The sequence below is a fragment of the Sander vitreus genome, chromosome 14 (genome assembly GCF_031162955.1).
Source record: "Sander vitreus isolate 19-12246 chromosome 14, sanVit1, whole genome shotgun sequence".
NCBI classification, from domain to species: domain Eukaryota; kingdom Metazoa; phylum Chordata; class Actinopteri; order Perciformes; family Percidae; genus Sander; species Sander vitreus.
The window spans coordinates 4931911-4949054 of record NC_135868.1 but is presented as its reverse complement, the minus strand read 5'-3'; the positions used below and the strand labels follow the sequence as shown (position 1 = coordinate 4949054).

At 41.3% G+C, this 17144-nt stretch overlaps 1 protein-coding gene across 1 annotated transcript in view; it reads left to right on the top strand.

The window, feature by feature from the left end:
- LOC144529264 (glutamate receptor ionotropic, NMDA 2D-like) overlaps positions 1–7759 on the top strand; it is a 132221-nt gene extending 124462 nt beyond the window's left edge. The window contains exons 12-15 of the mRNA XM_078268264.1: positions 2433–2549; positions 3849–4009; positions 6875–6944; positions 7616–7759. Of these exons, the coding sequence (XP_078124390.1) occupies positions 2433–2549; positions 3849–4009; positions 6875–6944; positions 7616–7759 (492 nt within the window). The remainder of the gene's footprint in view (positions 1–2432; positions 2550–3848; positions 4010–6874; positions 6945–7615) is intronic.
- Positions 7760–17144: the final 9385 nt, after the last annotated feature.

Sequence of the window (17144 nt, the reverse complement as noted above, 5' to 3'; positions counted from 1 at the left end):
CTAAGCTGTACATTTTTCATCTTATTCATTAAGGAAATTATGCAAATGAACTTTTGGCATGAACACAGAGTACTGGGGAAGCAAATAGCCCAGTACATCACCAACTGCAAGTGCAAATTTAGTGCTAAGACTAATCCACATCTCTCACTTGCTTCCTGGCTGAATGTCAACAGTGCAGCATCTTGCAGCAATAAAAGCAGCACTTTCTGCACAGCTTAATGTCTTCACGCCAAATCCTTTTACCACCTTTCAAAGGATCTTTTATTTGTACTACAGTAATTTGGGTCAGCTCGTGTTATCAAGCATTGGGAATTGTACTTTGATCGGTTACTTAAAGGAACATGCCACCGTTTGTTGAAATAGGGTTATTCACCGTCTCCTCTATATTTATATAGGTGGGCAAACGCATTTTTGTCTCAGTGCATGCATTGTCTTAGTCCGGCAGCGCCGGAGCTAGCTTAGCTTAGCGTAGTGAATGGAATCCTATGTTGCCGGTTGGCATGTCTTTTTGTATTTTTGACGTAATAAATCTTTTATATTGTGAGCAAAACTGAAGGATCTCTACGGGTGTTTTTTTTTCTTCTCCCACAAACGAGTCAAAATCTTTCTCCAAAAGGTGACAAAGGAATAATAATGAGTGAAGTTCAAATAACAGTTCAAAATCTTCTCTAGGTACAAGTGTATTATAAGCAAAGCTTTTGCAGCAAAATAAGAAGTAACTATAACTGTCAGATAAATGTAAAGGAGTAAAAAGTACCACATTTCCCCCTGAATTGTATTACAGTAGAAGTATAAAGTCGCATAAAAGGTCAATACAAGTACCCAGAGATGGGGATGCGGGTTTCAGACTTGGACTTGAGTCGGACTTAAGCAGGGTATTTTTGTGGGGGGGACTACTCACGGCAGCAAGCATGATCTCTTGATGATGTTTTCTGTAATTCTGTTACCTTATTTGACAGAAATCTATGCATTTTCCTGTTATTTCTGACAATTAACAAAAATGGGGGTCCGGTACATGCTGACTCTGGAGATAAAACTGAGATTATCTCTCATGTTCAAGTTTATGTTCTGCTTGTTCAACTGTTGTTGGTTAAATTGCTCTTAAACACATTTAGAGAGGATTTGAATCGCTATTTTATTCTCACTTTTTATTTTGGTGCTGGTCATTTTCCTTTGAGGTTGGCTAAAACCTTTTGGGGGGTGGAAAATTCCTCTATGCAGGAAAAACCCTGCCTTAAGTCGCACACAGTGACTTAAGACTTGACTTGAGACTCAACTTGAGACTCATCCTCAAAAGATTGACTCAGACTCTAGATGCAGGACTTGTGAACAATCTTCATTTTGTAAGAAATTGTCTGATGAGCTGAAAGTTATTCAGAGACTTTAGACTTCCTCCCTGTATAACCTTTAACATACCTACATGACATATAATACATAACTTATCTGCTGCGCCCGCCCACACAAGAGAGAGCAAAACAAACCACATCTAATTTTATTGTATCAGGCCCCATGGATCTATGCAGGGTTTTAAGCAGTCTGAATGCAGGTGATACTGCACCCATGATCATTAAAAAACATGACTTGGACTCCATCTCAAAGACTTGAGACATGACTTGGACTCCATCTCAGAGACTTGAGACTTGGCTTGGACTCTAGCTCAGAGACTTGAGACTTGGCTTGGACTCTAGCTCAGAGACTTGAGACTTGACTTGGACTCCATCTCAGAGTCTTGAGACTCAGCTTGGACTCTAGCTCAGAGACTTGAGACTTGACTTGGACTTTAGCTCAAAGTCTTGAGACTTGACTTGACCTCTAGCTCAAAGACTTGAGACTCAGCTTGGACTCTAGCTCAGAGACTTGAGACTCGACTTGGACTTTAGCTCAAAGTCTTGAGACTTGACCTCTAGCTCAAAGACTTGAGACTCGGCTTGGACTCTAGCTCAGAGACTTGAGACTCGACTTGGACTTTAGCTCAAAGTCTTGAGACTTGACCTCTAGCTCAAAGACTTGAGACGTGACTTGGACTCTAGCTCAGAGACTTGAGACGTGACTTGGACTCTAGCTCAAAGACTTGAGACAGTGCTTTTTTATTATTCATAATCATTACTGTGACAAACATAATAACGTGAAGATTGACAGGAGGGGGGCTCAAGAAATAGACCATTTCCTCGCAGGAATCTCCAACATGTCACTTTATCATTATTATAAGTCTGAGTTCAAGTAAGAAAAGGACAAAATAAAATGCAGAAAATGCAGTGACGTTTTTCTTCACACACACACACAAATATGACTCTACCCTCCAGGCAAGACAGCATCCGCTGCGGGTTTAGTTAATGAAATGCCAAGAAGTGAAAACAGTGTCACTGAAATCTTAAAATACTTCCACGCCTGTCAGACTGCCTCACGCCCTTATTGATCTTACTCAACCGCAGGTGCTGGTGTGGGCCTTCTTCGCTGTCATCTTCCTGGCCTCCTACACTGCCAACCTGGCTGCCTTCATGATCCAGGAGGAGTACATCGACACGGTGTCAGGGCTGTCAGATAAGAAGGTACGGAATGGGAGAAGCGGTGACTGGTGGATCTATGCGTGAACAGGTGGATGCCCAGATGGACCGATGAATAGATGAGCAAGAAATTAGTCTTAGCGAGGATTCAGAATGACACAGTGGTGGAAGGAGTATTCAGATCCTTAAAGGTGCAGTAGGTAAGACTTACACTAACTTTCTGTCATATTTGCTGAAACTGACCCTATGTTCCAGTAGAACTACATGAAGCAGGTAATTAAAAAAAATATATATCCAGCTCCTCTGGCACCACCTACAGCCTGTAGTGCAATTTGCAAAAATCCACCGCTCCCTGTTCAGATGCACCAATCAGGGCCAGGGGGGGGGTCTAACTGCGTGTCAATCACTGCTCATGCACACGCATTCATTCTCCCTTGTGGGGGGAGGGGCTTAGGAGACCGTTTTGGGCTTTAGCAGAAAGGGGGGAGGGACTGAGAAGTTGTTGATGTTGGCTAAGTCCTGGATCTTCCCAATCCTACCTACAGCACCTTTAAGTAAAAGTACTAATACCACACTGTAAAAATAAGTAAGTAAGTAAAAGTCCTGCATTGAAAATGTTACTTAAGTAAAAGATTGTAAGTATTCTCAGGAAAATGTACTTTGTATTAAAATTAAAAGTACTCAATGCAGAAAAATAAAACTACAAAAATAAACTGTGTTTTGCACGTAAAAATCTTCATTTGTAAAGGAACTAAAGCTGTCAGATTAATGTAGTGGCGTAAAAAGTACAATATTTCTCTCTGAAAGGCAGCGCAGTAGAAAGGGCATGAAAATAAAGGACTCAAGTAAAGTGCAAGTACCTCAAGTTTGTACTTAAGTACAGTACTTGAGTAAATGTACTCAGTTACATTCCACCACTGGAATGATGTGTGCGTTTACATGATGTAATGTTCATTTTAAAAGAGAAATGACATCATCCTATGAAGTTGCTTTGCTTATTATCTTGAGAATAGCTTGAGTTAAACAGAAGGAAGTGAATAGTTCCCTCTCTCTGTTGCCTCCTCTTCTTTTATTCCTCAGTGCAGTTTCAGTAAAACCCACCAAACTGTATCCTGCAGCTCTGACACCATAAAACCTCATCTGTGTTATCAGTCTCCCCCTTCAGCTCTTCACAAAAGTGTAGCAGAGAGGCCGTTCTTTCATAGTGAAGACTTTGAATCCCTGCGTGCAGTTCATCCTGTGGCAGGGATCAGCTCCCCTCCACACATTTTACGTCTACGTCTCTATCACTTCCTTCTTTGCCTCCATCGCTTTAATCTTCACTCACCTCTTCTTCTCGTACAGTTCCAGCAGCCGGCGGAGCAGTACCCGCCGCTGCGTTTCGGTACAGTACCAAACGGCAGCACAGAGGAGAACATCCGCTCCAACTATCCCAACATGCACCAGTACATGATCCGCAACAACCAGAAGGGTGTGGAGGAGGCCATTGAGAACCTCAAGACTGGGTAAGGAAAGGAAAAGCTTTGGTAATGACCCCATCCACAGAGCACGGAGAGTCACTGAATGGTTTTGAGGATAAAAAATGGTGTGAATGATTTGCTTTGGCCTTTACAGTCACCAAACCCTGTATACCAATGATTGCCTTCCAACAGGCGATTTAGAGTCCCTTCGTTTAGACACAACAGGCTCAAGAACTCTTTTATACATCAGTATATCCTGTTCAAATCAGTGTACTGCCAGTTAAGATCAGGTTTCGAGAATATCATGGAGCATGTTTCTTTGTCATGGCTGTTGATGTGTTTTAATGATTTGTATTATATGTGTAACTGTTGCCTAACTCTGTGGGTCATAATGACTTGGACCGGATCGCTGTGTGTCACTATTGTTAGAGTTTGGAGTGGACTTGGAGTTGGTGTGGATTGATATATTTGTAGAAATTTGTGCAAAACACATATAACAGATGTCTTAAACGCTTAAAAAAAACTGGTTCGCATTGCCCATTAGAGAAGATGGACTACAAGAAGTCAGACAGATGTCTATTTTTTTACAATTTTTTTATCTTGAGGCAACGGTGGCATCCACGCTTTGTTTCAATTACAGGACCCTTTTGTCTTTCTCCACCTGTTAGCGCATTGGTCTTCCTCGCCTCAGGAGCCCCAGCTATCTGTTGTACACTGTGCATCCCCTGTGGGATAATGGCTACTAAACGAGACGCGAGAAGTGGAGGAGAAGATCTTTTAAATAATACATGCTGGCAGCAACCGCAGTGCAGGGGGAAAATCCCGCCATCTCAGCACCGGCTGCCACTCAGGCGCCTCTTGTCTTCAACGAGGGGAGGGGGTTTATTATCCGCCTGTGGGGCTCATCGTGCCTGAGGGGGGATGGGGAGGCAGGGGGATGTGACATTAGTTAAGAGTTCAAATGTTTAATGGGACAAGCAAACACACGCTTTGGCATTCAGACAAGCAGCGGCCGCAGTCCTTAGCAGATTTGACGTACCGTGTTATTAAAACTCCCATAATGCATTCCCTTTTTATCATCCTCACTCATCCGTTCTTTTTACTTTCTAGCGCTGTCTGTCTCACCTCAGTCTCTCAACCATCCCTCTCATTACTCGCTGTTTATCTCTCTCTCTCTTTTGGTTATCTTTCTCTCTACCTCTCCGGCCTGACATTATTCACGGGGGAAACATTAGTTAACGCCGTCAAAGCAAAGCGGTATGAAGGTCCCTGTTTGAATTGGCTGCCGAGGCGCCAAACATCACCTCTCCATCTCCGTCTCGTCTTTCCTCCTACTCCCCTAACTCCCTCTGCCTCTCCCTAATTCTTTTTTTCTGTCTTCTCTCTGGCCCTTTCCTCCTCCCTCATTAACTCTGTGCTCATAGCTCATCAACTCCTTTTGCTCCCGCTTTGCACTTCCCTCCCTCCCTGCAATCATTATCTCTAACCCCCCTCTTTTCTCTCCTTTTCCTGTCACCCTCCTCTCCCCTCTTTTCAATCTCCCATCCTTCAGCACCGTCGCCCATTTCTCCTCCTCTCTTTCCGGGAAGACTTGGGTTGTACATTGCAGCTTCCCACGTGTGAGTGTAAATGAATGCGAAGTAGAAGAGCAGGTGTAGTTACAGATCCATCATCGGAGAGTTTGAGCTGAGCCGTTCAATTCGTTATCTTATGATACATTGTTTTAGCTCACTAGCTTTTCCTCAATTTGCCTTTTCTGCTTTTTTCTTCATCATGGATTTCTACTAATTATGTTTTTTTGTTTGTCTATAAAATGTTAAATAGTGGAAAATGTCACTTTTTTCCCCAGACGCCAAAATCAAGTCTTTAGATCCCTCGTGTTTGACTGCCTAAGAGTTCAAACCCCAAAGGTATTCACTGTGCAGTGATATAAAACGGTGAAAAAAAAGCTGCAAATTCTCACATTTGAGGGACCGTGTTGTTTGGTGGAGTAATCAAATAATTGTCACAGCAAACAGCGTTCGTGTTTTCCTTCGTTTCCCAAGGAGTGTTACGACAACCGACGAACTTAGCAAACATGTCAAACGCCGAATGTGACGGTGAACAGATTTTCAGCAGCTATGTGGGAAACCCTTCATTCTCCTAGTTGTAGTTATGAGAGGGAGGTTCGGCGGATTTAAGATTAAGATTGCAGAATGCGTCCAAATGGCTGCACATGAGGGCTGGCTGATTATTCGCTACCGCCAAGTGTCAGTATTTTACGAGTTGGTTGATAATGCACTGTGTGTGTAGACTACACAGATCATTTTGACTGCTCTTTCTGTTATGACGTGGTTCCTACAGGGCAGCAGTGTCGATAACCATCATGGAATAATGCAAGAGGTTTTGCTGTTCTTCGGTTTCTGCCGGCAGGGTGCGGCGAGAAGATGAAACCTACAATGATACGACATGAGAAGAATCACATTCTAATAACTCATTTTATATTCTCTGCGTATATGAAACAACATTAAGTGACAAAAGTGCAGGGCTGTCAGAAGGACATGAGAGCGAGAAAAGTAAAACTCACGCTTTACTTGCATCACAACCTCCCCTGCTGCAGCTGCTGCATTGTATTCTGGTCTATTGAGGCTATCGCAGGAGGAGAATTGACATCTCTGCCTCCGCTATGATGAATAGCTCTCTGTGCGACTGTTGACTGTTGGTGCAAAATGGTGTCGAGAAAGAAGCTCCTCTGCCTCCCGTGTATGTTTTCTTTTGAGACAGCCATTGTCTCAGTGCTGCTTTATCCATCATCTCTGTCATTTTCTCCAGTATAGTTGCACTTCCTCTGTTGTCATTTAGCTCCAGGTCAGTGATTTCCATTTCTCCGATGTAATTTTCCTCCTTCCTTCCATCCTTCCTTCCCTGCAGAAAACTGGATGCCTTCATTTATGACGCTGCGGTGCTGAACTATATGGCCAGAAAGGACGAGGGCTGCAAGGTAAGGACTCGATCTGTCATTTCAAAGCCCTGCACAGTGGCACGCTTGTACGTAATGGCAGCTATTGTTGATATCCCTGTGGCCTGCAGCTGCTGTGTGCTACAAAACAAGATCTTCAGTGTGCCAAGCTTCTTTTTTTTAAAGGAAGCAGAAGCACAACAAGCGTGCCAAATGAGCACTTCTACAAGAGCTAGATCTGCATTAAAGAAAATCAAACACACCCGAAACATTTAGATTTGTCCCTCGCTGCCTGTAGCTATTTGATATTGTCATTCTCGGACAGAACTGGTGTTGATTTATTTAAAGTTTGCATTTGATACGGCTCCCACAGCGAGAATGAAAATCCTGCCTGGTGATCATTTGTAATAAGTTCTGTGGGAGGCCGGCGCTCCCAGCACTTTGATACAACAGCCACTGCTACTGTAATTGTTACAACTGATCTGTATTAATTCCTCCGATGTAACGATATTCCACACTCTTTTTTTTTGGCAGGGATGTCGATATAAGAGCCAAACCAACTGTTTCATTCATCCATGCAACAGTGATAGCAGACAGGAAACTTTAATTTGCTCATTGCCATCTGTCTCTTTGAGTCTGACTCTGTCTAGGGATTCATGCATTTTGTGTGTGAATGCGTGGATCTTTATGTGTTTTATGTTTTATTCTACAAGGTGATGACCATCGGCTCTGGTAAGGTGTTTGCCACGACGGGCTATGGCATCGCCCTACACAAGAACTCCCGCTGGAAACGGCCCCTGGACCTGGCTCTGCTGCAGCTGGTTGGAGACGGTAAGACAGAAGGGAAAAGGGTGTAGCCTGGAAATCCAGACCCAAATCTGAAAGATTAAGGGTCTGGCATTGAGTAATGAAAATGGCCCAACTTGAGGGGCGGAACCAAGCATGCATTTGAAGATCTCACTGCACTGCAATTGGATAACACTACGACCAATCGCAACAATACACGGGGTGACGTATCCAGAGCCCCATACGCTTAGCTACCAGCGGAGCTAACTGGTAGATTATCTGTTTAGCTCCCCTCTGGCCCGCCTACATCAGATACACCGATGTGATTGGTGCAGCTCGGCTACAAGGGCATAGTTAATGAGCATCATTACTGAATGCCAGAGTGACTCGCTGAGCAAATTCAAATTGTGCTCTCGTGAGAACTCTGGATTTCCAGGATATAAAGAGTGTTGAAAGAAAAAAGGCTTTTCCAAAAACACTTTCGGGCCTGAAATGAACACCCATCCACGCGCCCCAATCCTACATCCTGTCCTCTGCACATTCTGTATATTCTGAACTTTGCACATACCTCAACATTTTTGCACATCCTGCACTAATCCATAGTCTTTTTTTATTTATTAATGTTATATAGTTATATGCATGTGTTATTTGTTTCTGTAATGTATTGTTTATCTGATATAAATGTTTAAACATGTTTTTTTATGTATCATGAACTGAGTGATTTATTATTAGTTTTTGCCACTGTTCTTTTACATTTCAACCAAGTCCGCCATTTCCTTGGATTTGAGCTAAAAAAAAAAAAAAGTGGCGGCACATGATTGGGGTGAAGAGGCCGACTGAAACAAGCAACCAAGAAAAAGATTAGGAAGATTCAAAGAAAAGAAAAGTAAAAGAAGACATTTTTATACCAAGTGGAAAAGTTGGCAACAACAGGGTTGGTGAGTAGCTGATTTACGACAGCAGTATACGGTACATATGTACTGCAGTGATTGGCGTGTGTATGACCCAGAGAAAGCTAAAGTTAAAATAGTAAAATCACAGCTAAATCTTTGTAATCAGGACTTGTTGTGAACTCAGAGGAGCAGTAGGTATATGATAACTGTCTGTGACAGGGTACATCAATAAATAAAAAGATAAAAAGTATAGAATCATTATGTGTAAATGTGTATTCCTAACAAGTTCCTGGATTTCACCTTTATGAGGCAACAAAAACAAATTGGTAAAAAGCCTGTGTGGTTAGTGGATTTTAAAATCCACCTGCCACAGTGGCTGGTGGGCAAACAAGTCAACTTCAGGCCCTGTTTCCTACACTACAGTACATTAGAAAATGCTGGTCTTCTTTGGCAATGTGGACAGAGATAAAAATACGTTTTAAATGGAAATCACAGTTATAACAGTTATGTGATCAGGTATAAAGCTGCTGGCTGAAGTTGGCTGCTCCTACTTTCTATTCTAGGATTTTAGGAAAAGAACAACTATAGCACTAGTAAGAACAGAAAACATTTATTAAAAAGTGATATTAATGTTGGCGAGAGTTACAGTAAGTGGGGATACAGACAAAGTTCAAAGTTAGGCAGGAGGCACGAGGAAGAGGAATTAAGTTACGAGGGGTGAGGATGGGGGACGGGTGAGGGTCACTGGAGAAATGAGAAAGGACGAAGGTTTAAAGAGGGAGGAAGATCAATACGGGAAGGTAGAAGGGAGCAAGAGCAGAAATGAAGGGGAAAGGGAGGTGTGATCGCTGTTACAGCTGTCAGATAACGCACATAACACACATTCTCTTTGTTAGGCACATCACACATTCTCTGTCTCATCTCTGTGATTACACACACACACACACACACACACACTGCCTGACTCCCTCGGAATCCATTTCCTTTATTTGTTTATGCATGATGTTGTTTTCGTACCAGTCACCTTCCATTTGAAAGATGTCATTCTTTGCGCTGACTTTTTTCTTCTCTTTTTCTAAACCTGTGAGATATATTTGAAAGTTCATCAGAGGTCTTTGTTTCGCCTACACACCTCCTCTTCCTTCCCAACCTCTGGCTTATGTCAACAGCTCTCTCTGTTGAACTTAATATGTCTCTCTGTTCAAAGTGTTTTACTAAAATAATTCAAGATTATTAACATAATTAGAGTTTTTTTGGGGGGTTTCCTGTTGAGCAGAGTTATGAGGGTTTTGAATTCCGTCATTTAAAGTGTCATCTGTTGGGATTAAAATCTTCCGTATGCGTTTATGTATGTGTCTGCAGTATAGGCCTAGTTACAGTTTGACGTTGTAACCTTTCTGTACAGTTCGGTTAGTAAGTGTGTGTTACACATTTCTTTTGGCATTTATTCATTTCAGAAGAAACGGCCTGTTTTTCTTGAAAATGCAGTTAATTTTTGGCAAACAGGGGCAAACAAAAATCTTTTTTTCTTGTTGTATTATTTATGATCCATCATCCGAAAAAACTTACTTACATACTAAGTCTGATGGAAAACTTGGACCAGGAAATAAAATGCAGCCTTTGAGCAGTGATGATTGTGTTTCCCCTGATGAGAAAAGGAAAGTCTCCAGAAAAGTCAATCACTTCAATATCTTATTTTCAGTATCAGTAATCAGAATCAGAAAGGACTTTATTGCCACAGTAGTTACCCTGCCTGGAATTTGCCTTGGTGATTGGTGCATACATACATACACAAACAGCAAGCATATTTGATACATTACTCAAAATGCTGAAGATCTTAACATGCTGATGATTACTATGCAGTTGATTCTGAACTGCCGCTGATATATTTATAGTTGTAAAGATATTAAACGTACAGTTTTGTGAAAATCAATTTTCAGTCGAAAAAGAAGTACATCGTATGCAATCAAAAAGGAGACGTTGATTAGAACCAACAGGTGGGGTAAACAGGTCTGTGCAGCTTTTCTCCTGACTTCTCTACTATGATAGTATCCTGGTGTATGTAAAAAAGTATGAAGAGTACAGGGAGAGGTACAGCAATAACAAAAACAATCAAGCCCAATATATATGTTATGCAGTGCTGAACTCACACAATGGAGTGTGTTAATTGTGCTGTTGCAAATTATTCCTTTCAAGATAAAGTAATTAGCAATCAGCAACGGTCCCACTGACATCTGACAAGCAGACCGAATCCAAGCTAAATCAGGAAAATATGAACAGTTGTTTTTCTCATGCTAGTTGGATATTGCAGAGGTTTGCATATAGACACATATCTGTCATAGGCCATGACTGCCAACAGGTAGAATTCTGAAGAGGCTAGAGAGTAATATATAAACTACTGAAAGAGACAGGCTGGTTAAGATATGACTGTTTTTTTTTTTTTCTGATAAAAAGTCAATCAAAAGCTTTGGATAGATAACAGTGCTGAAAAGAACAGAGTTGATTCACAAAGTTTTCCTTCCGCTTTCTTTGTGTTGTAATTTTAAACTCTGGTGGATTTGTGAGGACTATGGTTAACTGTTCCTCAGATCTCTGCAGGGTAAATCCAGACAGCTAGCTAGACTATCTGTCCAATCTGAGGTTTCTGTTGCATGACTAAAACAACTTTTGAACGTACACACGTTTCACAAAAACAACTTCCTTCCCGAGACTATTTTGCAGCGGCTCCGTCCGGCGCCTAGCGCCGCCCAAGACGATTGTGATTGGTTTAAAGAAATGCCAATAACCCAGAGCACATTTTTCTCCCATCCCAGAATGCTGTGTTGAGTAGCCAGACCCTCCTCCGTAGCGCCGTGGAGGAAGGTCTGGCAAAGCGAGACTACATTACAACAAACTGGTTAATCAAAATGATTTGATCTGCAGAAATGAAACCGAGAGAGAGTTACATTTGAACATCCAAACTTCCAAAGTATGTCACAATAAGATACAATATGAAATGACTCACATTCTGACAGAACATCTTTCCAGGTTACCTCTCCTCACCCTTGTCATGAATTACTGGTTTCTAGTCGAAAAAACGCTACAAGGACAGATTTAAATGGTATTTGATCAAAGCATTTCTCTGCTACTTTTAAAGCAAATGTACTTTCTTTTTGGCTAAATTGTTTGGGCAATATTTTCTCTCCTCCATTCACGTCAGCAGCACTCGTTGAATAGAGCAGGTGGAAGAGAGGAGGCGCACACAGCCGAGAGAGAGACGGTAATAACTGAAAGGACCCCCAATAATACGATAATGACCCTTCTTGCACAAGTTTTATAATGGCAGGAAAGCCTTTTAGCTCCTGTTGGCTTCAGTGCTCAGAGAGGGTAAAAACAGTGATACATCTGCATTCAAAGAAGGGGGTGTTTAAATTAAAGCTATGCAATGATGTATGTAGATTAATAAGGATAATAAATAACCTACACACATTAATGAGGCTTAGTATCAGTTGTTGTGCTCATATTTCATGGTAAAAAGTTTCCAACAAATTCCACGGCCATCTTCAGGCAGCCATAAAGCAAGTCTGTTCATTCTGAACTATGGACAATTGGATTAAAGACTATTTGTCTGAGCGACAGTGTAGGACCAGCTGTAAATTGCATTGTACTGTACGTTTTTTGGCTAGTACTGTTTAGGCTAATTGTGCTCTCTATATTGTTGATCCAGAAAGTCCACCCTGAGCCACTGCCTGATTCACATGCATTCACCATCCACAGCGCATGCACTATGGCCACTCAACAGGAGTATCAGTATTTTTTTTTATTTTTTATTTTTTTTTATTTTTTTTTATAGTTAATGACTGGGCAGTCACGAAATTGGCTCCTCTGGGGAACAATATAGCCTGTTCCCAATTAGCGACTGGAGAGTCGAGGTGGAAAATGCCTCGGTGACGGCGGTGACGGCGGTGACGGCGGCTCCCGGGGGCGGTGAACACTAGAGGCTAATTGCACATGGATACTGAACATGTTCAGTCTGAAAACAGTTTTTTTTCTTCTTTAAATGAGACATCTGGCTGTTGATATGGAAAATAATAAAAGTGGCTTTAATGGATGGATCCTAAAGAATTTAGGCATACTGTTAAATTTAAAAAAATATTGAATCCCTAACCCTACCTACAGAACAAACTGGAATTTTTTTTTGCAATGGGCTTATACTAGTGACCTCTAGTCCTATTGTTCAGGTTTACTAAGTCATACCGTTTTAATTGGTTGTTGATACAAGCTCAATGCATCTTCTTTGTTTATGTTTGTCTTAATAAATTCAGGATAATGTATATTTCAACTGCTTTAATTTCATCAGTGCAACACTCGGTTATGCTCCGAGTAGTCTCGTTTTGCCAGACCTTCCTCCTCCGTGGCGCTGCGGAGGAGGGTCTGGTGAGTCCACACAGCATTCTGGGATGGGAGAAAAACGTGCTCTGGTTTATTGGCATTTCTTTAAACCAATCACAATCATTTTGGGCGGTTCTAATCACCGGGAAAAGTTGAGGTGCTGGTTTATAATGTTTACATGCATGAACACACCAACAAGATACAGTACTAATGTGCACGTAAACATGCTTATCTATGTACACTTTTCGACTAGAAACCAGTAATTCATGACACTGGTGAGGAGAGGTAACCTGTAAAGATGTTTGAGTCATTTCATATTCGTATCTTATTGTGACATACTTTGGAAGTTTGGATGTTCAAATGTCTCTCTCTCCCTCAGTTTTATTTCTGCAGATCAAATCATATTGATCAACCAGTTTGTTGTAATGTAGTCTCGCTTTGCCAGACCTTCTTCCACAGCGCTGCGGAGGAGGGTCTGGCTAGTCCACACCGCATTCTGGGATGGGAGAAAAAATATGCTCTGGTTTATTAAACCAATCACAATTGTCATGGGTGGCACTAAGCTCTGCACAGAGCTGCTGCAAAATAGTCTTGGGAAGGAAGTTGTTTTGGTGGGAAATCTGCAGGAAGTGCTGTTTCACTTAACATGATAGAAAGAACAGCAAAGTAATAGTTGTTTGAGTGCTGTGGTAATGTACATTATGCTTAATTTACCATGCGATCCATTACAGTACAGGTAATTCCCCCACCCTTCATGTTTTTTTTTTAGCGGGCCTTCATCAGCAACCATGCTTTATTAGCCCAGGTGTCTTTTAAAAATACAGCTTTTTAAATTCAAGATTCCATTATAAACCATAGTATTTTCCTCCTAGTTAGAGACAGTTAATAGTAGCTGCTACCTGTTAACTCTCTTTTTGGAGCGCTGCTGACCCCCCATTAGCTACAACCTAAAGAGACCCAGTTGGCGAGCAGATCCACCGCAGTACTTTTGATAAAGTAAACCTTTTGAAGATGAGGAAGCCGTGTGTCAAGTCCCACTTGGCTCCAACAGACTTCCAAGAAATAAACCGTCTTCAAAAGTGATGCTGCAAAAGGCAGAGATGCAGGAATACTATATGTACCGTTATAACTGCTGATGTTGCACCCGGAATCAAATCCCAGAGCAGCATGTATCCAAAGTTCGCCTCAGTTCCACTTCTCCTTTGTGTCACTCACATTGATTCATGCTGACTGAGCAAAGCCGATAAAAAAAAAAACCCAAACTCACACTCATAATGATGAAAAGAAAATGTGAATGCTAACAGCGTTTGGCGCTGAGGATGGAACATACTGCATCAGCATAGTACACCGTTTGGGAAATTGATTTATTTTTTTGTTCAGATGGCTTTGAGTCTGCAGAGACCCGTCGGTATTTCCCTAAACCTGCAATTTTGTTTTTGTGTTTAGTTTAGTTCCACAGTTAAACAATATCCCCAGATCATTTGGGATCAACATCTAAAAAGTAATAAAAGAACACATAAACAAACACTAGAAATGGCAGGATTTTCAAGCTCCTAAACCTGACACATGGTGTGATTTTTCTTTCTATTGTACTCTGACACACTGTTGTTTGTATATTATCACACAAAACAACCTAAGCCTAACTTAGGTTTTTTTTCAACCTGGACCCTATTTTCCTATGTTTTTGTCCCTAAGTCACTGATGGAAACAACAATGTTTGACATTGGTCCAGTACTAAGGACGCACCTTGACTTTTCGTCCACAAAAGTGCTTGTTTTGCTGCTGACAGGCTCAGATTATTATTCTAAGTGCCTGACGTTATGCAAAAAGGATTTCTAAGGAGGTTGACCCTTCTGTTAAAGAGTAAAAAAAACAAAAAAAACACAAAATTGCTATCGCTAAAGTACATAAACAGTAATTGTATCATCGTAAAATACACTTAATTCAAAGTCGACCCAACACATAATAATAGCTTTATTATGTGTTGGGTCGACTTTGAATTATGTGTATTTTACGATGGAAAGCCTTTTTGGTTCGTCTTTCCACTGTTCCAATCATCACAGCTCTGGTTTGGTTGAAATGAAGACATAGTTAACTGATTTAAATGTGGAAATATGTTGGCTCTTTACACGCTAAAAGTATTGTTTTTTTTAAATGGAGTCTGGTGGGTTAAACGGTAGCGATCTCAGAGCTGTTTCTGGTTAAACAAAGACGATTCAACTGTTTTAAAAAAGGTCTGTCTCTGTAGGGATCCTTCCCATAATGTTGTCAGACACTTAGAAAACCAATCCGAGCCTGGCAGTGGCAAAAACGTAACCTACAGGATTACATTGCAGCCTGGTTCGCAGCTGCTGGTCACCGCATTCTCGCCCAATGCTGGACCAATTTCAAAGATCGTTGTTCCCATCAGTCACTTACACACAAAAACACAGGAAATAACCTCCGCTGGCTCATTTGATATAAATGTTCCTCTGAGTAAAAATGATTTCAGTAAGTTGCCAATGGACTGGAGTCGACCCTGGTCGACTCCAGTCCCCTCACAGTGTAGTTTTGTTGGGAGACGAGAGAGTATAAAATAAAAGATGAGATGGTTGTTAAAGTTGAAATTGTTCTGGCAGTTGGATAAAATATTCTGGCACTGGCTCTTTGATAACCCCCATAAACTCCAAGTACCCGTGAAAAGATGAATATTTCTAGGGATCCATCTCCCTAGAGATTATTGGACTTCACCTCCTCCCCACACACATGCATTACACACCACCGCTCCCACCCTGTAAACATGTACTGTCTCTCAAGGCTGGTTGTCCAATCATTATTTGTGCTTTTAAGCCTTTCAGTTTTCACGAAACAATTTATTTTAGAGACGGAGGAACTGTGCGATGACCGGACGGCTGGAATGACTGCAGCGCTTGTAATTTACTTCTGTCACTCATACAAAAAGCTGTTACAATAACTTCAAATGATTTTCTGTGTTTTCTGTCCCGTCCAATATTTCTCTCCTCTCCATCTACAGCTATTCATATACTGAATATTGCTGTGTCACCGAGGATAAAATGTGGTCACGTGTGAATATGACGTGTACAAAGAATTTAATGAAATATGAAATTGAACAACTTTGAAATATGACATAGGACCCCACCAAAGCAATTTCCTCATCAACCTATCTTCCGTCTCCAAAAAACATTTTCAGTCTAAGAAAAGCTTGCACCCAATCATTACTAATAGTAGTAGATTGTTGTGTGCTTACTACAAACAATTTGGAATTTATATTACATAATTGAAATGTTTAGAAAGAATCAGTTCATTATTTGTAGGTCTTGTTTTGTAACTTAACTTCTATCTTAACTTTTGTTAGGAAGCTCTGTAGGGGTAACACGTTCTCATCCCAGCTCGTCACGTTTTCATTGCCGTCACTCTTCAATGCACCGGGTACCCCTGTGTGTCTAACTGTGACTCACTACGGTTGCTGTTTTCAACACAGGGGAACACATGGTTACATTTGTGAATTCAAACAGAACTATGCAAAAAAAGCACTTAGGTTTAAGAAAAGATTGTGGGTGGGGTTAAAAGAGGTGTGTCTGTAACGTAACTAAAGTGACACGGGACACTAACGGGGCACAAACCGCGGCCTCCTTGGTGAAAGTCCTGTGTTGACTTTGTCGCGCTTACTTCTGGAGCACTTACTCTGAGCGTCTGCCGCAGAGGGGCTCACAGTTGAAAGCCCGGTGCATCTCATACAGACTCAAGGGTGCCTCTATAGGGCCTGGACAAAGAGTTGGTATTTGACGCTCTGGGAATAAGGACGGCTGGCAGGTGAGATCCGCCATTTTGTTTCCTTTTTAGTAGATCATTTAGTATTGTTTGAGTATAGCACATAGCATTTAGTTTTTTTAGCCATGGTTGGATGGTTTGTTATTTTGGCCTGGACACTACCTGAAATTCAATTTTTTAAGCTTACATGTTGAGCAATATGTGATTCCGAATTTGAACAATAATCTGATCCTTCTTAATTTGGTTTTATGTTACACCTACAGTACTGTACACCAACTGGGGTCATAACTTGGAGATTGTAACAAACTGGCTTGGTGAAGAGGGTGTTGAGTAGAGTTGGGCATCGTTTAGATTTTAACGATTCTGATTCCAATTCCGATTCTTCCTTTAGATTCCGGTTCTTATCGATTCCGATTCTTTG